At 41.6% G+C, this 24,600-nt stretch overlaps 1 protein-coding gene across 2 annotated transcripts in view; it reads left to right on the top strand.

Moving 5' to 3' along the window:
- The first annotated feature begins 4,506 nt into the window (after positions 1-4,506).
- ACP3 (acid phosphatase 3) overlaps positions 4,507-24,600 on the top strand; it is a 48,192-nt gene continuing 28,098 nt past the window's right edge. For both annotated transcript variants that reach the window (XM_028099240.2, XM_028099242.2), the window contains exons 1-5: positions 4,507-4,709; positions 11,525-11,620; positions 14,862-14,948; positions 15,614-15,766; positions 20,679-20,777. In XM_028099240.2, the coding sequence (XP_027955041.1) occupies positions 4,593-4,709; positions 11,525-11,620; positions 14,862-14,948; positions 15,614-15,766; positions 20,679-20,777 (552 nt within the window). In that variant the 5' untranslated portion in view covers positions 4,507-4,592. The remainder of the gene's footprint in view (positions 4,710-11,524; positions 11,621-14,861; positions 14,949-15,613; positions 15,767-20,678; positions 20,778-24,600) is intronic.

Raw genomic sequence — 24,600 nt, 5'->3', positions numbered from 1 at the left:
TCCCAGTCACATCACCCAGAAAAAAAATCACCATCAAAATGTGCACGTTTCTTCAACACATTACACAAAATGAGATAGGATAATATTTTTATAAGTGGTGAGTTCTTTCCCTTCCATGTTAAATACAGTAGAACCAATACGATGGTCAGTCTGGATGGCTGTATTAGAGGTGAAACAGTGGTAGGACAATATTTGCCTGGTTATCCCTGTAACCAGAGCCTTGGAATGACTCTCAAGATGGACGACAACACAACTGTCTCTCCTGGCAGAGCCTGAAGAATTAAGACTCGTTCCTGAGGGACCATTTCAGACCCCATCCCTGTTCTTCAGAGCTCCTTCTCAGGCATGAGTCACTGTCACATCTTCTCTCAGGTGAGTTAGTTCTGAATGTGAGGAAAGCAGCGTTATCACAGGGGTGAAGGAGTAGGCCAGCCCGATGCAGGTAACTACTGTCTGAGGAGTAGCTGAACGTCAGCTTGGTTCAACCTAACAGATAAAAGTCCTCTGTTCCTTTCAGTTCTTGATGTCCTTACCCTGCCCAAGCCTTCAATTCCTTGGAGACAGAACGAAAGGAAGTCAGACTATTTCATCTCAAAAGAAAAAAGAAGTTGTTCTCTCCCATGTTCCAATTCATAGAGTCATGCCTGGGAACTAGGGTGAGGAGAGCGAGGCATTCACCTTGGGCTCATAACATAAGGGGATGCCCAAAACTTCCTAATAATGATCAATAATATTTTAACACAGTATTTTTTTTTTAAGATTTTATTTATTTATTTGACAGAGAGAGAGCACAAGCAGAGGGAGTGGCAGGCAGAGGGAGAAGCAGGCTCCCCGCCGAGCAGGGAACCCAAAGCAGGGCTCGATCCCAGGACCCTGAGATCATGACCTGAGCCAAAGCAGATGCCTAACCAACCGAGCCACCCAGGTACCCATATTTTTACACAGTATTTTGAAAAACAAAAATTAATGTAAAGCAATCTATCATTTAAAAAGATGTCAAAGTTTAGGGGTGCCTGGGTGGCTCAGCTGGTTAAGCGACTGCCTTGGGCTCAGGTCATGATCCTGGAGTCCCAGAATCGAGTCCCTCATTGTGCTCCCTGCTCAGCGGGGGCCCTACTTCTCCCTCTGACCCTCCCTCCCTCTCGTGCTCTCTCTCTCATTCTCTCTCTCTCTCTCTCAAGTAAATAAATAAAATCTTTTAAAAAATAAATAAAAAATAAAAAGATGTCAAAGTTTAAAATAAAGACAGGATCAGCATTACCAGTTTTCCTTTTGCCTCAGGCTCCCATCAAGTTTGGCAGGGCATTGTCACTAATCTTACGCCCCACCCCCCATACCACCAATGACATTGACATTGGATGTTTACCTAAATATTCAAAATAAAACAGACATACCAAGGGCAAACAGACTTACAGACAGACACTAAACACCTAAAATGATCAGTTGAGGGGAAAAACACTTCTATTCTAAGCCCCTCTTAGATTAAATTTTGCCTCAGAGCAGCTAACTTTGTAACCATGTTCTGATGCAACAATTTGCCCTGATGCTAACTATTGATCAATCATTACTAGTTAGTGCCCAATAGTCCTTAAGTCACTGAGAGTCAAATAATGCAATTGTGAAGGTATAACAAGTCAGGGGGTTTAAACACAGCCTTTCTACTAGGTGAGGAACCAATATATCTACTGATAGATCTTAACTCCAACCCAGACTCTTTGCTATCAGAGGGACACTTAGTGCTTTTACAGCCCTTGATCTACCCAGAGTCATGAATTCTTTCCCTATGAATAATTGTTCATTGTCAAGGATTCTGTGTAATATCACCCAAATTTCCCTTGATGAGCTGAAGGATTAATTCCCTCCAGCTCTTGGGACTTTGTTGTCTGACATTACTCAGCTGTCACTTCCTTTCAGAATTGCCATGGCAGAAGAAAGCCACCTTACCCACAGTCACACTCCCCACTGGGAGCAGCCTACATCCAATGACTGGATGAGGCAGGGGTAAAAAAATCACCCAGTGCCCTCACCCCAGTTCGGGATAACTCCAAAAGGCTACACCAGCTTCTGCACTCCTAGCAGGGTCAGCTGAGGCCTTCTCCCTCTGCCCAACCCTGCTTATTTCTCTTCCCCCTTCTGTTGTTGATCCTGAGAACATTCCTAAATAAATTTCCTGCATGCAAATCTCCATCTGGGAGTTGGCTTTCCAATGAATCCAACCTGCTCCACTTATGGGACTTTTCTAACATTGTGCTGTCTTAGTTACGTAGAGGTGGAACACTTGCTATATAAGGAAACAAAAGTGATTCAGACATTAAGTTCTGCTAATCATCGACATGAAAATTATTGGCACCCTGTATTGGGATATCAGTAAAGACATCCCAATATTTTCTCAAGTCTCACCTTTTTTTCCTTTTATTTAAGACTTTATTTACTTATTTTTGCACACACGCTCACACAAGAGAAAGAGAGAGAGCATGCGGGGGGGGAGAGGGAGAGGGAGAAGCAGACTCCCACTGAGCAGGGAGCCCGCTGGGGGACTGGATCCCAGGACCCTGAACCCCAGGACCCTGGGATCATGACCTGAGCTGAAGGCAGACGCTTAACCGACTGAGCCACCCAGGTGCCCTGAAGTCTCACCTTTAATGCTACCATATCCATATGTTTATTCCAGATAACTCTTTTAAGTCTTTGCAAAAGCCTATGAGTTCAAGGTTCAAGAGTCCAAAGAAGATTTTTAAATGAATTTTATCTGAGTTGAGGTTTTTCAGACTCAATTTCATGGTGTTCAGATCTATATTTATGATCTTCTCCTCCCCTCATAATTTAATAATCAAAGTAGAAGTTAGCGTGGTGACTAGGGTGGAGAATAGAAGTATAAACCACTTATTCCAACTTGAATCAGTTTAAACGGAGATGTCTTCAACTTAATCAGCCTTTTTCTGGTTCTCTCTCTAAGTTTGCCGCTTCTGCTGCTGTTGTTCCTACTTGGAGGGCTAAGAGGAGCCCAGAGGAGGTGACGCAAAGCAAGTAGGATCTGGGTCAGAAGAGGGTTCTATCCAACCTAGCACAACATGGCATAGGTGGGTTAGAGAACCAGAGCCATTACCAGGAAGCACTAAGGCTATAGCCAGGCATCAATCCAGAGGCAGATAAGGAAGAAGACAAGAGAATGAGGAGCCAGGCTGATCCTTGAAAAAACATTGAACAGAATCATGTATCTGGCACAATTTAAGGCATGTGGGTCAAGTGAAAGGTCAACGGGTTCTGGAGCTTCCTTGGTCAGGTTGCCTGGTGCATATGGCAGGGATCATCAATGTGGTAATTTCAAATCTGCCCTGCATGATCTCTCAGTCTTCATCCCCTTTTCCCTGAACCCATCTCCTCAAAATGTCACCCACTGAAAATGACAGTGGGGACTAGCAGGTGAAGAATGTGATAGCAAAGAGAGGATCCCAAGACCCCTCAAATGTCTAACCCTACCACACATTCATTCATTCTTCACACACTGTTTTCCCACACCAAAAGAAGCAACCAGTTCCCCACACAACACATTCTACGGCATCCTATGATCCTATGACCACAGAACCCTCCTGCCACAGGTATGTGCAATGTACCAGAGAACAGCTTATGGGACAAACCATTGTTCTCCCTCAGCTGATGGGGTGGGAGCATCATGTCAGTTCAGCCTACAGTGGGGCTGGCGGGTTGGGGAAAAAATGGAAAGCTACGTTCCCTCAGTCCGGATTATCCTCTTTTGTGGCGTCCCTGATGAGACCAGGGCTGGAGAGGCAAGGCTGTGACTCACCCAGAATGCAGAACATAGGGCTCCTGGCACAAGATGGTGACTGACAGCATAGGTCAGTTTGTTGTTGTTGTCATTGTTTTTCAATTGTGTCAGGTTTGGAAAGGTACTCCTAATCCTAATTTTGAGATGCCACAGATGAACCCCAAATATCTTAAGGTTGTCATTAAAAAATTTCAAAATAAAATTTCTCTTACTTTTCTTCAATTTAAAAACACCTCTCAAAAAAAAAATAAACAAAAATAAAAACACCTCTCTAGACTACATGAAAGTTTTACAAAAGGAAGCCAAGTTTGGCCTGGGGAATAGACCCAAAATATGCCAGTACCCACAATCCCTTCCATATTACTGTGCCTATATTCCTGGATTCCCAAAAGATTAGGAATCACTGGCCTAAGGTTTCCAAAGTCAAGGTAGATCCCTTTCCCAAGTGACAGGCACAAAGCAAACACTCTATCACACCCTATCTAAAGAGAATGGTAAACTTAAAAAAAAAAAAAAAAAATCTCCTAACATGCTCCGTGACCTTGAGCAACAGCTTTCCCCTCCCTGGAGCTCAGTGTTCTACCTTAAATCCAGAATATTGTGCTCTCTCACACCCAGCCCCCAAATTATCTGACCAGACACGCCAAACCCCGCCCCAAACTACCTGGTGATCTTACTACTTCTGAGTCTGACTCCTCCCAGTGACTCCTTCCCTTTCAATCCTTTGTTAAATAGCTTCCCCTCTAATGGCTTTTGCTCTGGAAACAGCACCTCCAAACTGCTGCCCGAGACAGCACTCCCCAGCATGAGGCCTGCCCTGCTCCTCGTGGCCAGGGCAACAAACCTTTGCCTTAGCTGCTTGCTTCTGCTCTCCGGGGTAGGCCGAGGTGCGGTAGCTAAGGAGCTCAAGTTGGTGATGTTGGTGAGTAAGCTTTTCTATTGTTTTTCCCTTAAAACTGTTACCAGCAGGGTCTGATATCCAAGTATCAGGTTTCACTTTACCCCCTACTGCTGTCTCCCAGAGACCAAACTCAGAAAGTGAATCATCTAGTTTCGCAAGTTCCTCCTAACGAATGCTTAACGTGTCCTGACAAAAAGTATTTGCTTTGGTTATTTGTGCCTTTGCTGCTATTATTTATTTATTCACTTACTTCACAGCTGCCTTGAGTGCATTTCCTTCTGATAGCCACATGATGCTGGGGGGGGAAGCCTCAGCTAGCCACGTTAGCACCAGGAGCTAAGCAGACTTCATTCAGTGTAATGATTATTTAAAAACAGTCATCTTCTGCATGAAGTAGCCCCTTCCCCCCCCTTTTTTTAATCAGGAAATTGGAAACTATATTTGTAAACAGTCTTTGAAGCATAAAAGTGAAACTAAATTCGAGATTTCGAGGACTTCCTGATATGTAGATTTGGTTGATCATTAAAATAATGTTTTTCTCCCCCGGGGCAGTGTAACAAGTTATGGGAAAAGAGGGGTGGCTGGTGCGAGAGGTTAAGGAAAGAAAATATACTGTTGACGTTGTCTTCAAAATAGGTAGGAAGGGGGTTTGCAAAGTGAAGGGGATTTATCACTTTATCTGTGTGAGTCCTGGAATTAATCCCTCGGTTTCTCTGTCTGTGATTTTCTCGGTATCTCTACTTCTCTTGAGCCGTTTCACTCAGTCTCCCTCCGCCTCTGACCCTCTCTTTGTCTTTCACATCCGCTCTCTCAATCTCTTTCTCTTCCTCACCTTTTTTTATTTGATAGACTGAAAATATGCTGACAAATAAGTAAATTTTCTTACTGTAAGAATACTCAAAATTTATTTCTATAATTTGCAGGGAGGTCATCTTTTACCTAAAAATCAAACATGAAGTTCCTATTTCCTCAGCTTAGTGTATTCAGAACTCCTTTCTTTCCCTTCTACAGAAACAAATTTCTGACCATATGATTATGCAAATTATCTTTACTAGGTCCGAAGTCAACACAGGAGAGAGAATCAGAGAAACATATCAATTTATTTACAAATGATTTACCAGCTGTCAGACTTCGGTGCTGAAAAAAAAAGTGTGTCATATCATGTACCTTCTGTAGAGAAATCCGTGCAAGTTGGACTTTTACTTATATTCATGGGTTCCTGGCCAACATGTGCATTAAGCAAGTGTGGGGACGCCGCGGAAATGACACTGTCAACACTGTCAGTCTGTGGCAAGTTGGTTGAGAGGTAGTCCTCTCTGAGATACTACCATGAACTTGCAGTTAACCGCATGTGGTCGATTCGCTCCCTGTTTTACTCCAGCGCAGGCTCACTTCCCTCGACTACCAGACTGTTGTGGGCTTCCTTTCTCCCCCTTCACGTTCAGTTACCATGTGTTCAGGGACTACAAGTTAATTCTTCCCTAAGAAAAACCTGACGGGCGCCTGGGTGGCTCAGCCAGTTAAGCGTCTGCCTTTTGCTCAGGTCATGATCCCGGGGTCTTGGGATCTAGCCCCGCATCGGGCTCCCTGCTTATCGGGGAGACTGCTTCTCCCTCTGCCTGCCGCTCCCCCTGCTTGTGCTCTCTCTCTCTCTCTCTGACAAATAAATAAATAATATCTTTAAAAAAAGAAAAGAAAACCTTACAAAGATAGCTCTCCTGGAGCTAAAAGAAATAAATAATATTTATCACACAAGACTAATGTTAATTTTTCCTACCAAGGCTTTCTTCCGTTAATGGTAGATGAAGGGCGACTTAATACAACTTTCTTGGCTCTTACAAAACAATATCTATCTAAGGACTTACACAATGAGATACTATTTTCTTCTTTTTATTGATTATGGGGAATATATGACTATAAATGATTAAATTATATGCCCAGGCAAACCCTTAGAAAATCATTAGAACCGGAATAAAAGAAAGGTGCCTCTGCTCAAAGTGGTAACATTTGTAACAATAACCAATCATTACTCAATGCTTATTATATGCCAGGCATTGTTCTGAGAGTTCAATATGGAATATGTCACATTATCCTCCCAACAACCCTGTAAAGTAGGGTTGCTAGGAAAACACAGGATACCCAGTTAAATTTGAATTTTGGGTAAACAACAAATAATTTTATAGCATAAAGCATGTTTCGTGCAATATTTGGGCATCCTGTAGTTTGGTTTGCTACATCTGGCAACTGTTCTATAAAGTTTTATAAAAACCTTACTATCTCTATTTTATAGATAAAGAAATTGAGACGCAAAGAGGTTAAACAACTTGGCCATAGTTACACAGTAACCGTGGTGTAGTCAGGATTTGAATCCAGGCTGTATGATCGAAGAGGCTATGCCCCAAATCACTATACATATTCCATTCCTGCTGTGTGCACTTAAGCCAGCGTATGGAGCTGAGATCTCCCCGTGGAGGTTAGGTGTACAGACTTAACACATCATCAGTAGGTAGTTTCCTCGCTGTTTCTCTGTGATCCAAGAATAATAAATCTTTCCCACTTCTGAAAAGCTGTTCTTGGCAGCAAGAGGAGGAAACTGTCCTTGGTTCTTGTTCTGTCTCATGAACAGAGTTATCACACAATCTTTTAAAAACAGGTTTATCAACATGTGTCCCACGGAATACTAGTTTGACAAGTTGTTAACAGGAGTTTCTTGGTTAAAAAAATGGGTTTCAATAGTCAAATCAGTTTTGGGAACAGAACAAGGGTTACACTGTATTTCAGGTCTCTAAAGGGCAGGACTCCTCAGTCTTTAATATTCTAATATGTGTGGGCACCTGGGTGGCTCAGTAGGTTAAGTGTCTGCCTTTGGCTCAGGTCATGATCCCAGGGTCCTGGGATCGACTCCCATATCGGGCTCCCTGCTCAGTGGGGAGTCTGCTTCTCCCTCTCCCTCTGCCCCTCCACTCACGCTCTCTCTCACTCTCTTGCTCTCTCTCAAATAAATAAATAAAATCCTTAAAAAAAATAATATTTTATTATGTGCTGTGGCTTTAAAGGAATGGATCTAGTAGTAAACTGTATTTCCTAAACTTTGACCACAGAATCCACCTCCTTCTTTTTCCAGAGTGTCCCATTAGAAAACCCTTAGAGAATCATTATATCTAACTTTTTAGAGAGACACTAATAAGTATGGTGAGTATGGGAAGTCAAGGGAGACCTCTCTTGGTTGCCTTTTTCAGGAGGGACCTGAATTTAGTGACCTCCAGGATTAGAAGTAGAAGTAGGACATTACAGGCAAGGAAGAACCAAGGACAGTTTCCTCCTCTTGCTGCCCAGAACAGCTTTTCAGAAGTGGGAAAGATTTATTATTCTTGGATCACAGAGAAACAGTGAGGAAACTACTACGGACGCGTTAAGTCTGTACACCTAACCTCCACGGGTAGAACATCACCGCCCTGAAGCTAGAACAATGTACTGATGGAAGAGCAGGAGCTCTGTGTTTAGCAAGACCATAAGGTAGTAACATCGAGGTGGGCAGGGCCAGATCAGGCAGGATGATGTAACACGCCGAATCTGCTCAGCCGACTTGATGGAGAAGGATCATTCATGGGGGTACCAAACCATGGCTCTTTTTTTTTTAAAAAGTTACCTGTGATCTAAAAGGATGAAGTGAATGTGATGTGGTGGGGAAAACAGTGGGTAGCAATCATGAAAACTAGGAGATCTGGACGGCTCATTCAATCTCTTTGAACCTCAGTTTCCTTCTTTATTCAGGACAGCAATAGGGCCAGCCTGGCCTCACTGGAGTTGTGAGAATTGAAAGAGTGAGTGGGGAAAAGACTGTACAAAACGTGGAGGGTTGCACCCATGTAAGGGGTTGGTCTCCTGGATGTCTTCCTATTGCAATTACCACTAGGACTGCAAAATAGTCCTAGGGCTGACCCTATATATTTAGGTTTCTAAAGGATTTCATAGAGTATGATTGTAGGATTGAGAACAGAAGTTATAAATTCAGCAGAGCTGCAGTTAAGAAGTTTGCCTTACCACAGGCTTAAAAGAGCACCGAGGCACAGTCCAAAGGCTCCAGCTGAAACTCCAGGAGCTCAAGAATGGCACGTGTGCACTTGAGGGCACTAACTGATACGCACGCAGGCGCATGCACCCGCACACATATTGATTTCCAGCATCCGGGGGCAGGGAAGGGATGGTTTATTAATTGTATCTGGGAGATACCCCTTCTGAAGAGCTCACAGCATGTGTGAGTCACTACCTCAAAAACTCTTAAAACTTACTACAATATAGGGGAGTACAATTATTCCTGACCTGTAAGGACAGAGTAAGAAAACTTGTTCAAACCTGTGATTATGTTCCAGGGCTCTGCTGTTTAAATAACCCTCCTCTAAGGGAACCATGCTTATTTTTCTCCCCAGGCTATACTGTCATTTAGATGCATAATCTCAGTTTTATTTTTTAAATAGGATTTGGAATTGTTTCTTACATCAAGGTTTTCCTCTAGTGCAACACCACCCCCTCCCCCCACAACACACAGAGCTCCCAATCTCAGAGGAAAAGACCGGAGTTTATAAAGAAGCCCCAGATCCCAGATCACCCACTGGTGGTGGGATGCTGAGGGGTGCGTTTTAGCAGAGAAATGAGCCCCTTACATGGGTTAAGAATGCTGGCATTGAAGGCACACGGTTTGTGTTTGGATCTCTGCTATGCCACTTACACGCTGTGTGACCTTGGGGAGGTCACTTAACTAGGGCTGATTTCCTTGTTTGTGAAATGAAGATAATAATTGTAAATGCTTTGGAGAACTGATGAATGGATTAAATTATGAGAAGCATTTAGCACAGTTTTTGGGACACAGCAAGCATTCAAAAAACCTTGAGGAGTTATTGTGGTTATAGGTTGGTAGGAAGTGTTGTAAATTATTTTGCTATAATGTCTCTCATCTGACGTCCCTTTGGCTAACTCAGGAGTTCTCAACCAGAGATGATTTTGCCCCCCCCCCCGACGGCACATTTGGCAGTGTCTGGAGAACTTTTTGGTTGTCACAGTTAGGGACTGCTCCTGGCATCTAGTGCGCAAAGGCCAGGCACACTGCTAAACATTCTTCAGTGGACAGGATAGCCCCTCACAAGGAATTATCCAGCCCAAAATGTCGACAGTGCTGAGGTTGAGAAGCCCTGGAAACTAAACATTGTAGGATTTATAATCTACTGAAACCACGTAACAATTTTAGTTACTCAGATCTAGGAAAGTATTTTGCACAATTACCTGGGATCTAAAAAGTCAAAAATATGTTTGGATTATAGAAAGAGCACTAATGAGGGGCGCCTGGGTGGCTCAGTTGGTGTCTGCCTTCGGCTCAGGTCATGATGGAATCAAGCCCCCTGCATCAGGCTCCCTGCTCAGTGGGAAGCCTGCTTCTCCCTCTCAGTCTGCCCCACACACACACACTCATGCTCTCTCTAATAAATAAATAAAAATCTTTTGAAAAAAGAAAGAGCACTAATGATTAGCCTTGATAATTTCTGAAATTATGCAGCCTTTCTTCCAGCCATGAAGGGACCATTCATAACAGCAGTTTCTTACCTGACCAAAATGATTTCCTAAGATCCACTACGCCATGGCCTCTGTTTGCTGTAGCCTGTTCTACTGCGATTTTTATTTCTCACCAGTTTAGGGGACCAAAAGATAAGTTTTCTTTAGACACCAGAGACACAGCCCAAGTCCCATAAGCCTCTCTCACTTTCTTGGAATCCCATCTGAAAGATGGTCAACATTTAGGACTGTTCCTTATTCCGTGTCTACTGGAGCATCTTAGCCAGGTAGTGTCAATGACAAGTGCAGGAAATCTCAAATGATGCAAGGTGTTATGTGGCCCTCCTCTGTATTAAAAATGTTTGCTGGCATCAGTATAGATGTCATCTTGGATTTCTTGAGTGTTTTTCATGTCTTATCTTTTGCTTATAAAATAGCTTTGTATTTAGCTTGGTATTTTATTCAGAAAGCACATTGGAGTCATAAAATACCAAGGTTTTGAAAATCCAAACTACTCTCCCCAAAGAGGAAAATGTGCAATCAAAATAGCATGACATGCATACAAATTCAGAGGTATGTTCTTAAAGTATTAAGAATTAGCTTTTCTAATCTCCCTCTCCATAAGTCCTTTATCTCTAATCTAAAAACTAATCATTGGCTCAAGATGGTCACAAATTATATGTGGCATTTAAATCTACTATTTCATCATATGTAAAAATTTTAACGCCATAATTAAGGAAGATTACTTCTCATCAGTGTCTGCAATAAAGTGATCTTGCTAAGCTTTGTGTTCCTCCTTGCCCAAATATACAAACCAGTCTCCATGAGTGACTCGCCTGCTTTCTAATGACTGACCGTCTTGTTACTTACATTACCTGAAACACAAGAAAGTGTTACTGAGCTTAAAACAGCGCTTCTTAACCTGAGATTTACCTGGGGAGGTCTTTTTTTTTTAAGATTCTTTTATTTATTTGAGAGAGAGAGTGAGAGCGAGAGATCATAAGCAGGGGGGATGGTGGATGGAAAGGGAGAAGCACTCTCCCCACTGAGCAGGGAACCCAATGCAGGACTCAGTACCAGGGTCCTGAGATCATGACCTGAGCTGAAGGCAGACCCTTAACTGAATGAGCCACCCAGGCGCCCCTTACCTGGGGATGTCTTTAAAATCCTGATGCCCTGGCCACATCCCAAGGTTGAAAACCAGTGGTTTAGAAGAAAATCTATTAGGATGAGCTGAGGCAAAACACCTAAGTGAAATTTGTAATGTTACTGTCTTGATCTATTTTCAGGTATTTAGGCATGGAGACCGAAGTCCCATTGAAACCTTTCCTAACGACCCCATTAAGGAATCCTCATGGCCACAAGGATTTGGCCAGCTCACTCAGGTTGGTTGGATTTTCAGCTAAAGTTTGCTGATGAGTCTTAAGGGAAACTGTGTGGAGTTTGTAATACATTGAAACCATATAACCACTTCAGTTACTAGGAACTAAAAGTTGAAAATGTGTTTTGATTGTGAAAGGCGAGGCACAATGGTTAACTTTGATAATTTCTGATCATGACCAAGTCACTCCTAGTGACTAGTAACTGTAGGAAAATTGTATAAAATTGCCCGTTTTGATCTTTTTTTGCCCTGTTTGGCTTTATTAAAGCCTAAGAGCTGTGCATGGCAACAGATGAATACATGAGCTTAAAGATGCTGAGGAGAGCCAAGAGATACTTGGAAGCCTGCCCCTTGAGTTCCTCAGCCTCCTCCTGAGGAAGTAGAAAATAATCTTATAATCGATAAACTGAATCAGCAGGGTTGGGAAAACAGGATTCCTCTGGAAGTGCTGATATCAAATTTTATTTTTAATCAGCTGGATATACTGGGATTGAGGCCTTCTTATAAGTGGTCTTAAACATAGGAAGACCTACTTCCTAAAGGAGAAGGTGAAGGCGGGGTTGGGTGGGGGACAGAGGCATCTGTAGTCACTGCCCCCGTGCCCCACCCCCTTCTCTTGCAAGAGTGGATCGCTCTTCTGTTTGGAGCCAGAGACCACGTGTGTTGCTTCTGTCCCGACCAAAGCAATGTTTAAATACATTAAGAAAATGTCATAGAATGTTTAGAGTTGAATGTCTCTAAACATTTAACCAAACATTTAACTAAGCATTTAAACCAATGGGTCTCAGTCTTGGCTAAACATTGAAATTATTTGGAGAGCTTTAAAAAATATCGATGTCTGTCTGCCTCCCAGACAGAGGTTCTTATTTAATTCATCTAGGGTACGACCTGGACATTGGGATTTTTAGAAACTCCTCAGTTGATCAGTTGACTCTAATGTGCAGCCAAGTCTGAGAATCACTTCCCTAATTCGACCACAATGTTTCATAGAGGAGAAATCCCACAGAGGCTGTTTGAGGTCAGCGTCTTTTGGCTCCCCGGTCAGAGCTCCTCCCACCATACCTCACTCCTACCCAGCTTTCAGCTCCTTAAACGAGAGAACATATATTGTGAAATGATCACTGTTATAAATTTAGTTAACATCTGTCATTTCATAGAGATACAATAAAATGAGAAAGCAAAAAAAAAAAAATTTTTTTCCTTGGGATGAGAACTCTTGGGATTTACCCTCTTAACAACTTTCATATGTATGATAGAGCTATTTTATCCATAGTCGTTATGCTGTACATTAAATCCCTACTACTTATTTTCCTTGTAACTGGAAGTTTGTACCTTTTGACCACCTTTTCCCCAATCCTCTTCCCCCCCTTCCCCTGCCTCTGGTAACCACAAATCTGATCCCTTTTTCTAGGAGTTTGGTTTTTAAAATTTTTTTGAGATTTTATATATAAATGAGATCATACAGTATTTGTCTTTCTCTGGCTTATATTATTTATATTATTTAGCATAATGTCCTCAATGTTTATCAATGTTGTCATAAACAGCAGGATTTTATCATTTTTTATGGCTAAATAATATTCCATTATGGTGTGTGTGTGTGTGTGTGTTTGTGTGTGTGTGTGTGTGTGTGTGTGTGTGTGTGTACCAAGCTGTATGCTGTATATCTTAAACTCATACAGTGATGTATGTGAATTATATCTCAATAAGACTTGGGGAAAAAAGAAAAAATGCAGATTCTAATTCAGCAGGTCTGACATAGGCCTAAGAGTCTTTATTTCTAATACACTCCAAGGTGAAGCCAGTGATGCTGGTACATGGCCACTCTTGAAGTCACAAGGTTCTAGAGCTCAAATTCCTGCCCTTGGCCAGGTACTTGCAAGCTACATAATGACAAGGTAATGGCTTTCTAGGTCAGTGGTTCTCAAAGTGTGGTCCCTGGACAGGCAACATCACCATTACTTGGAAAGTTGTCAGAAATGTAAATTGTCTGGCCCTCCCCACTGAACCAGAAACTCTGGGCTTCATTTCTGGGAACCTTATTTTAATGAATCCTCCAGGTGATTCTGTGCATGCTGACATTTGAAAACCACTGCTCTATAGAAGATGACTCTTTAAAATTCAGCTGTAAGTTAGTATAACAAATTAGGCCCAAAGTACCTGCTTCTTTAGCTACCCATGTCATCCAGGAAACTAGCAAAACTCAAAGCACACATTACTCTTTCCCCACCTCCTTCCCTATCCTAGGGGGGTGGTGATGATCATGGTAGCCAGGAATACAAGCAAAGGAAGGAGTCGGACCAAGCAGAGGTTATAGGGACCACATCCTCTCTGACTCCTGAAGTTCTAATAAAACTCGGGATTAAAGACAGACTTGAAGGCAGTGTTTCTCAAAGCATGGCACTCTCCTGCAAGGATCTGAATCACTCGGGGCCCTTGTTAAAATGCAGATTCCAGGGCCACACTGGGATCTAACAAGCAGGAAATCTCTGGGGGAAATGCTGAGGCATCTGCATTTCAACAAGCATCCCTAGGTAATTTTGCTTCTGATGCACAGTAATGCTTGAGGATCACTGAACTAAAGCAATATTTCTCAGTGATTACTGGCCATCAGAATCTTAATAAGCTTGTTAAAAAGGGGTTCCTGAGCTCCACTCCCTGACAAAAATTCTGGCTCAGAAGGTCAAGATGGGGCCCAAGACTTTGGTTTCTAACATACTCCCAAGTGATCCTAATACTGCTGATCCCCAGACCACACTTTGGGTAACAGACTCTAGTTTTTCAGGAACCAGGCATAAATAAACTGTGCAGATAATAAATCGTTACACCAAGAGGTTGAAAGTGATCTGCAGATTCATCAAGTCCAACCCGTTATCAGGTGGTTGAATTTCTTCCACAAAACCTCCATCAAGTGATCAACCAGCTCTCTTGAATGTTTCACCAACAAAGATGAGCCAGTGATGTTCTACCACACCAGAGATGAACCATTTACTTAAACCAGATCAGTCACCAGCTATTAACTGTGCAAAGCTCTATGTTAAGTGCTAATGAAGGTGCATGAGTTTTCTCAAGGAGTCATGGCTAAAGATTACAACTCTCTTTTCTTGTTTTCATTTAAAAATATGTTGTTGTGGAACTATTAAATTACACCATGGTTTGCTCTACACATTCAATAAGGAGAGATGAGACTCATACATGAAATGCACAGAATTTACTTTCACTGATTTTTGCTTTTATTTTTCCCATAGCTGGGCATGGAACAGCATTATGAACTTGGACAGTATATAAGGAAAAGATACAGAAAATTTTTGAATGAGTCCTACAAACATGAACAGGCAAGTTGGGGAGCCAAGAGTGGGAACCTATTTCCTTGAAAGAATTTAACATAATGTTGCATTTGTAAAAGTGCTTTTCCAGTTTCCCAAAGAACTTACACAAGTCAGAGATCTTATTTACAAATATACTCCTCTTTTTTTAAAGATTTTTGTTTGTTTATTTATTCGAGAGAGAGAGAATGAGAGCATGAGTGAGGGGGACGGGCAGAGGGAGAGGGAGAAGTAGACTCCCCGCCAAGCAGGAAGCCTGATGCAGGGCTCTATCCAAGGACCCTGGGATCATGACCTGAGCTGAAGGCAGTAATTTAACCAACTGAGCCACCCAGGCACCTTAAATGTACTCCTCTCTATACAAATACTTTGTTCCTAAAAAATTTATGAATATGACTAAGTGCAAAATTTTATGGACCCCTATGGCAAATATTTTGGCTTGGCAATTAGCCACCACTTAATTGGTCTCTTTGTCAATTCAACTATTGACATACCAGGTGGCATTCTCATAATACTGTCTCTTCTATAGTAGATATTATGATCATGATGCTACCACAATGTTTGCTAATGTTTTCGTGTGAGGGTCCTGGCCTTTCTCAAATGTACTCTTTGCTCCACAGGGAAAAATGCACAGTTCCAATTAGTTGGAATCTCCTTTGATTTTCCCACTCTAGGTTTATATTCAAAGTACGGACGTTGATAGGACTTTGATGAGTGCTATGACAAACCTTGCAGGCCTATTTCCCCCAGAGGGTATCAGCGTCTGGAATCCCAGCCTACCCTGGCAGCCCATCCCAGTGCACACACTCTCTCTTTCTGAAGATCGGGTGAGTATTCTGCAAAAACCTCCTATTTGGCCTAGGAGGAGGAAGGCAGGTTGCCCAGTACTTGTGAGTTTGGAGGTCTGGAGACTGCTTGGTCTGTGAAATCTTAATCCTTTTCTAAATAAAGCTGTGAAGGACAAAGTAGGACATAAGAAGCCCCAGGCAAGAGAGAGTAGGAACAGAATTTCAGTTTGGACCTTTATCATCCACTTTGTTTTGCCACCCTTTCAACAGATGGCAACATGGGGGCACCTGGGTGGTACAGTCAATTAAGTGGCCAACTCTTGGTTTGGCTCAGGTCGTGATCTCCCAGTAATGGGATCGAGCCCCACATCGGGCTTTTTTGCTCCACGCTCAACGCCAAGTACGCTTGAGTTTCTCTCTCCTTGTCCCTCTGCCCTTCCCCACCACATGCTCACTCTCTCTCTCTCTCTCTAAAATAAATAAATAAATCTTTTTAAAAAAATGGCAATTTGCCCCTCTCCATCTTCACATGTACACACACACACACACACACACACACACACACACACACACATACACACAGAGTTCCCCTTGTTCTACTTTCAATTCCCAGGCTTTTGGTGCCCCACAATAGGGTTCTCCTCCCTCCAGAATATTCTGAGACCTCTCTACCTACAAAATACCCCTCCCCACATGAAAACCCCCATTCTGAGGTAGGGGAAAAAAGAAAGATTTGAGTGCATAGTCAGTGACCAGCACTTTGATATGTGCCACCATATTTACCTTTCATAACAACCTTCAATGGACAATATTACTGTTCACCTTTTATAGCCAGGGACATATGTGCTTAGAGAAAGAAACAAAATAGGCCCAGTGCCACAGAGCTGGTAAGCATCGCTACTGGGACTAGAACCAGGCCTATCTCATTCCAGAGCAATTTCCTTCCCTATAAACTAGTGGTTCTCAAAGTTATTATATTAGAATTACCTGAAAAAAAATTTTTTTAAATCCTGGCACCTAGGGCACTCTCTATAACAAATCGGGATCTCTGAGGGTGGGATGCAGGCATAGTACTTTTAAAATAATCCCCCTGGATGATTCTAGTGGACAGCCATGTGTGAGAACCAGTACCGTAAGCCAAGCTGCCTGAATGAGGCTATTTGAGAGAAACTCTCAAATCTATTTTGCACTGGGTAGGATGCACCAAAAGCTCTTTAATATTTTCAGAGGAATTGCTTTTGGTTTTAAGTAGGATGAAATAAATCTAACTAATCTCCCAGGTGTGGAATTTAAGACTATATGAAGGAGGGGCACCTGGGTGACGCAGTCGGTTGGGTGTCCGACTCTTGATTTCGGCTTGGCTCATGATCTCAGGGTTGTGAGATCGAGCCCCGCTTCAGGCTCTGATGCTGGGCATGGAGACTGCTTAAGTTTCTCTCTCTCTCTCTCCCTCTGCTCCTCCCCCTTCTAAAAAATAAAAATTAAAAGAAAAAAAAAGACTATTTGAAGGGAAAGTTTTGGGACAAGGAATCCGTGCTGATTCCCCTGCAGTCTCACTGTAAGCATGACCATGTCATCTCTTGGTAGCTGAGGCTGAGCATGACTTTTGCACTTGGACTGTTGCCCAGGGGCCCCTGGGGTAAGCTTCCGACCTCTTTGCCCTGCCAGTACTCCTAGACATTTGACTTAACTGTTGCATCTGATGACGTAAGAATCTTTCCCAAATACTTTGTAGAAGCAGCCTGACCCTGTCAACCTCACTCTAGGTAAGTCTCCTCCAACCACTTTTCTGATGTTTCCTGAAAAGACAGGATGATTTATTTGTACCTCTTTCCTTCACAGAATCAAGAGAGAAGTATTATGATGATCAGTATTCTTAGGAGTTTGTGAATATTTTCTTCCAAAAGAAAAAAAAAATCGCTTTTGCCACAGCCTTTTCTGCGTAGATAGACATGGACAGCAGCACCAGATTTAGCCAGTGTAGACCAAGGTAGATGTTTAACCCTTAATCCCGAAAGATAGTAATAAAATTATGTAGGAAAGAGACTATAGGAGCTATCAGAGGAGGAAAAGAGAGGGGCGCCTGCGTGGCTCAGTCAGTTAGGCGTCTGCCTTTGGGTCAGGTCATGATCTTGGGGTCCTGGGGCCAAGCCTGCTCAATGGGGAGCCTGCTTCTCCCTCTGCTTCTGCTCCTCCCCCCTGTTCGTGCATGCTTTCTGTCAAATAAATCAATAAAACCTTTAAAAAAAAAAAGGAAAAGAGAAACAACGGAGAATGAGGAAGAGAGAAGCAAGATTATCTACCCATGGCTTCCAGCTATGTCCTCACTAAGATAAAAACAGTTTTAACATCAGCTAAGAAACCTAACAAACACCCATCAGTCAACACACAGTTATTCCCAGAGCTGTGCGAAGTGCTGTAGCGAAACACGAGGCCAGGTTTCTTCCCTAATTCATCATCCACTTGATGAAAACAGATTTGCATGTGTGACGCGTGTAGACCACGATACGAAGTGGTGGGCGATGAAGCAAGGAGAAGCTGCACCTGCGAGAGGGACTCGCAGAAGGACGCCCGTGGCTCTACCACAGGCAGCCATTCCGGTCGTCACGGAGAGAGTGAGAGCTTGAACCAGACCTCGGAGGGGGGAAGGAAAGGAGAAGAAAGCAGCCCAAAAACATGGCAGTGGGTGAATATATAGAGGGCTTGCCCTTCTGTGTCCAGAGTTCTTATTTAGAAGGAATGAAAATGTCTGACTATGTTGGGCACAGACAGGAGAAACTAAATATTTCAGGACGACTTGTGAAAACCTGGTTAAGAAATGGAAGAGCTTTTGTGAATTGCAAAACGCTGGTCAAATATTTAGATGATTATCCCACTTATTTTCAGCCTCTTTCAAGATGTGGGATGGGAAAACAAAAGTCTAGGAAGGCTGAGTAATTCACTAAAACCTAGATCTTTAAATGGAGAGTCCCACGCCTATTCCTCCGCAGTGCCGTTCCTTCGGTAGGCAGGTTGGAAGGCCATACAGGGAAATTGAGCTATAAAGCCGTGGACGTAAAAAGAACCTGTGCACGTTCGTTCCTCAGTACTGTGCACACGTGATGAGCCGTGCTCCGAGGCATCTGTCTGACCACGGTTTGGAAGGAAAGGATACTGGAACCTCGGAGAATACCTGTGGAAGCCATTCAGGAATGAGGAAATGAAGGTTTGAAATTAGATGGTAAAGACACGAGAGGAAGGAAAGCAGAGTAAGGCAAATGACAGAATCAGGAAGCAACTTATTTTTATTTTTTTAAGATTTTATTTATTTGAGAGAGAGAGTATGAGTTGGGGGGGAAGGGGCAGAGGGAGAAGCAGACTCCCCACTGAGCAGGGAGCCGGATGCAGAGCTTGATCCCAGGACCCCAGGATCATGATCTGAGCCAAAGGCAGACGCTTAACCCACTGAGCCACCCAGGTGCCCCAGGAAGCAACTTATTTTGAAAAAGTTTTCTGAGCAGCTACAAATATGCCAGGCTCTGTTCTAGGCACTGACAACACAGCAATGGATAAGACAGACAAGATCCTGGCTGTCCTTGAGATGACATTTTATAGGAAACAGATGGTAATGTAAAAAATAGTAATAATCTCAAATGGTGATGAGTTCCCCAAAGGAAATAAAGCAAGTTAATGTGATCATGGCTGGGGCTGAGTTAGAAGAGCCTGGCAGGAGTCACCAGGGGCAAGGTCTCGGGCAGGGAACAGTCTGCAGAGCCCCCAAGCCTGTGAGTTCAGGGGACGACAAGGAGGGGAGGCCCCTGTGTTGCTGGAGAAGAATAAGGGGGCAGTAGCAGGAAAGCAGGGCAGAGATCTCTAGGGTTAACTGAGTTTGGATTTTATTCCAAGTAAGATGAAAGCCAGCGAAGTTTATAAACTACAAATTGGCATGATCTGATTAATGCTTTAAAAGGATTTGTATTTATAAAAATAAAACAAAAAGGATTAGGGTAGCTGTGGTATGGAGAATGAATTGTAAAGACGGAAAGAATGGATGGATGCCTACTGACCAGACAGGAGGCTCTTTCATTAGTCGAAACACAGGTTATGATGGTTTGGACTGGGAGGGAACAATGAATATGATGAAGAGGAGTCTATTTTGGATATATTTTGAAAGTAAACAAGCAAAACTGATTATGAAAGAGGGTGATAAATTTTACCATTGGCCAAAGTAAATAGATTACAAAGGCAAAATGGTTAAAAATGAAGTTGACTTCAGTTTCGTACATGTTAAACTTGAGGAAGCAAAGAAAGCTCCAAGAAGTGATGTCCACTAAGGGCTGGAAAGAGAAGACCAGCCACAAATGAAAAGTCAGAGCAACAAAATAAGCTGAGGAGTCACCAACCTAGACATGAGGTTACAGAGGATGAGGATTGTCCAATTTAAACTCACCTCTTTGTCCTCATAATGGGTTTTAATAATGATATTATTAATTAATAATAAAAACCTTATTTTGACTGGAACTTAAGTCAGTGAATGGCTAATCAATCTCTCTCCAGAGCCTCTTACTCATTTCTCTATACTCGTGTGCATGGAGTGGAGGGGCAGGATGCCTTTGCACACACATGTGTATCTCATGCTAGAAATGTAAGAGGTCCAGTAGGAATCGAAATAATAGTTATATCAACATAGAAAACCAGGAAGTGTGAATATTTACCAACAACACAGTCCTATTTAGGCAAGTTCATGAAAGGGAAAAAAAAAGGCTTTTCAGTTCTGGGTGCATATCCTACTATGTAAGACCTACAGACCATTTATCTCTTTTTCCTCAATTTTAGAATTTCCATTCAGCTCAGAACACATGTGAATCTTTTATTCAGATCACTTTGCCCCTAATGAGGCTTAAAACATGGCTGCAGCTTCTTTAGCAAAGTTCTTCTAATAAAGAATTTGTGGTTTTTCTTTTGTTCTCAGTTGCTGTACCTGCCTTTCCGGGACTGCCCTCGCTTTAAAGAACTTAAGGAGGAGACTCTCAAATCGACGGAATTCCAGGAGAGGTTGCATCCTTACAAGGTTAAAAATCATGTCATTTAGTGGTGCACGGGAGGGTGAGGGCCAAGACAAAGGATGAAGCTCCAGCTTCTTAAAAGTGTGGGAGAAATGTGTCTGCCAGTGGCCAGTTAGAGCAGTGGGTTGAAACGTTTAATGACGGTCAGTCATCACTGCCTGGTCCCCTTCCCTGCGTGGGGCCACAAGCCGGTAAAGAAGCCAGTCCCTTTCTAATCCTATACCCGCGTGCCAGAAGGACCCGGACGAAAGTGCATGGCTGGGTCAGAATACATGCAAGGCTAAAATGATCTTCCCTAATGAGGCTGAGGGTCTGGGACCATTGATTTCATATATAAAGGTTAGTCTTTCTTATTTTATGTTTCCACTTTGCAAAATACCCCTTCTTAAGACGATGCTTAAAAAGTAGATATAATGCTCTGTGTTTTTAAAAAACAAAATTTTGAATCTCTAACACATTTCCGTGGTTCAAAAATTTTAAAAAATATAAAAAGGAATACAGTGGAAAGTCTCTTAATGGCCCCACACGTAACTGGTGGCAGCATTTTCTTATATAGTCTTGCAGTTTCTTTATGCATATGCAAATAAATATGAATATATTCTGGTAGTATCCCCTTTGCTACACAAAAGTAGTATACTGTATTCACAGAGTTGGGCACTTTCGGTTTTTTTCATTTAACAATATATCTTAGAAATATTACTCAATCTGTACGTAAAGAGTTTCCTCATTTTTTATAACTGCATTGGAATTCGTGGACGTACCATACTTTCTTTAACCAGTCTATATTGATGGACAAGTGAGTCATTTCCAATCATTTACAGTCTGTATGAGTATCTTGTGCATCTAAATAATTTCACAAGAATATCTGTGGAATAATATCCCAAAAGTAGAAATTCTAGGACAATATGAAATATTATCAAATTGTTCTCCAAGGAGGTTATACTAATGTCTGACCCGATCAACCATGCACAGGATTGCCTGTTTCTCTGTAACCTTGCCAACGGTGTGTAGACAACTTTGGGGATACTTGCCAGTCTGTAAGTAAAAAACTGTACCACTAGAAGCATCCCCTCTAAAATCAGCAACAAGACAAGGAAGCCCAGAACCATCACCATTATAAAGCATTGTGCTGTAATATTTTTCTCTTGTGATGAGTGAGTTTGGAATATTTTTATCTAGTTAAATGCCTTTTGTATTTCCAGTTGTCTTCCTATCCCTTGACCATTTATCCTTTGGATTATTGGTTTTCTCTTTCCTGTACATTGTAGGAGCTTTCTCAATATATTTTGACATTTTTTTCCACAAACGTGAATGGCATGGTTTCTATCGTTTGCCTGTTGATACTGGTTATAGTGTTTTTGCCATGGCATAGTCCTAAGTGTGCTGATGTGTTCCTATATGGTTTGTATATTTGTAGTCATATTTAGAGAAGCTTTCTCGATTCCTAGGTTACAAAGGAAGTCTGTAATGTTTTCTTCTAATTCCACTATATCTTCATGTTTGCATTTACATATTGGATCCTTTTATACTAGGGTGCAAAATTTGCATCCTGCTTAAGTTTTCCCATATTACCCAATAACCCCATCACTATTTATGACTAGTCCATCTTTTTCCCATCTTTTTCCTATTAAATATATTTGATTTGCAAAATTTGCATCCTGCTTAAGTTTTCCCATATTACCCAATAACCCCATCACTATTTATTGACTAGTCCATCTTTTTCCCATCTTTTTCCTATTAAATATATTAAAATTCCCCTATTTTTATTTATTTTTATTCCCCTAAATTCTATTTATGTGGTCTGTTGCTGGAATTTTTATTCTATCCAATTATTCTTTCATTTCACTAGCCAAAACTACACTGTTGTACTTAGTAAGACTTTATACATGCTTTAATATCTAAAAGGCTTATCACCCCTCATTCTCTACTTTTCTGAGTTTTCATGGCTGTGTTTTTATCTTCTTTATGAACTTTAGAATCAGCTTGTCTCAGTTCCAAAAACTTTTCTTTTTACTTTCTACTGTTTCTAGGGGTCGTATTAAATGTATAAATTAACTTGGAGAATTCACAACTCTATGATGTTGAGTATTCCTTTCTTGGTACATTATCCTATTTGTTCAAGAATTTTTTAAGGTTTTCTTCACATAGGTCTTTACATTTATCTTGAAACTTGTGCCAAGCTTATAATATCTGCAAATAACCTTGGCTTACCTCAACTTTTCCAATATTTTTACCTCTGATTTCTTTTGCGTATTTGCACTGGCCAGTACTTAGAATAGAGTAGGACATAACTATTTTTACCTCTGATTTCTTTTGCGTATTTGCACTGGCCAGTACTTAGAATAGAGTAGGACATAACAGTACCGGCTGTGGGCATCCTCAGCTTATTTTTTATTTTAGAAGTGTTTCTCTATTAAGCATGCTGGCTTTAGGACCAAATAGAGATATTTATACCAAGTTAAGGAAGTAACCATCTTTCCTATTTTTTATTGTTTTTATCAATACTAGTGTTTAATTTTTTGAAAAATCTTTTTGACATTATTTAAATACAATCAAGGAGCACCTGGTGGATTAGGCGGTTAAGCATTTGACTCTTGATTTCAGCTCAAGTCATGATCTCAGGGTTGTAAGATTGAGCCCCAGGTAAGGCTCCGTGCTCAGCGGGAAGTCTGCTTCTCTCTCTCTCTCTCTCTCTCTCTCTCTCTCTCTCTCCCCCCCCCTCTGCCCCTCCCCCCAGTGTGTGAGTGCTCTCTTTCTCTCTCTCAAATAAATAAATCTTTAAAAATATATATATAATCAAGTTATTTTTCTCCTTGGATCAATTACTAAGATTAATTATATTCGTAGATTTACTACTAATGAGCCATCTTTACATGTCTAGACTCAAGCCCCTTTGGATATTGAGTTATTTGTTAATATTTTACTCAGAGCTTTTGCATTCATATTCAAAGTATCATTGGACTATAGTTTTCTGGCCAGTATTTTGTTAGTGTCTGTGTTGCCCTTAGTTCATAAAAATATTTTGGAGGGCGCCTGGGTGGCTCAATCAAGCGTCTGCCTTCGACTCAGGTCATGATCCCGGAGTCCTGGGATCGAATCCCGCATCGGGCTCCCTGCTCAGCAGGGAGCCTGCTTCTCCCTCTGCCTGTCTCTCTCTGTCTCTTCTGAATAAATAAATAAAATCTTTTTAAAAAGTAAATAAATAATAAAAATAAAAATATTTTGGAAATTTTCTTTTTTTTTCTTTCCCTATACTCTATAACAGTTAAAATAGCATTAGAATAATTTACTCTTGAAAATCTTGGTCGAATTTCTCCATAAAGTCATCTGGCCCTGGGGCTTTTGTTTGGTTTGGCTTGGTTTGGGGGAAGATCTTCAATAATTATATTTATTTTGTGGATATCTGTTTAGGTTAAATTGGCAAATTTATATTTTCCTAGAAAATTTATCCATTAAATAATATCTTCCACAAGGATTCCCAGAAATTGCTGCCAAATTCATCAGGCAGATAGCTGAATAGTGGGTCTCATTACCATGACAATCCAAGAATAATACAGAACCTAGAGAAATGTTTGTATCCCACCCAAATTTCAAATGTATAGCCAGATAGCAGGTCCAGTTTCTGTGGTATATTCCTGAGGTGCTCTGGCCTAAGACATGGTTTCCCTTCACATCTTGATCAGTCATTTATGTGTGAGTTCTACTTCACCTACTTCCCCCAAAATTTTGAGGTAGTACACTTGGCCTGATTCCGGGACAAACCAGGAATACATGGCAGTAAGCCAGCATCCACCCACATTTTTACTGTAATCATGAAAAATGATCAAT

The sequence above is a fragment of the Eumetopias jubatus genome, unplaced genomic scaffold (genome assembly GCF_037043125.1).
Source record: "Eumetopias jubatus isolate StellerSeaLion01/CBP00866 unplaced genomic scaffold, mEumJub1_p1.0 scaffold_1, whole genome shotgun sequence".
Classification (NCBI taxonomy): Eukaryota; Metazoa; Chordata; class Mammalia; order Carnivora; family Otariidae; genus Eumetopias; species Eumetopias jubatus.
The sequence above is the reverse complement of the archived record's forward strand: the minus strand, read 5'-3'. Positions and strand labels throughout refer to the sequence as shown.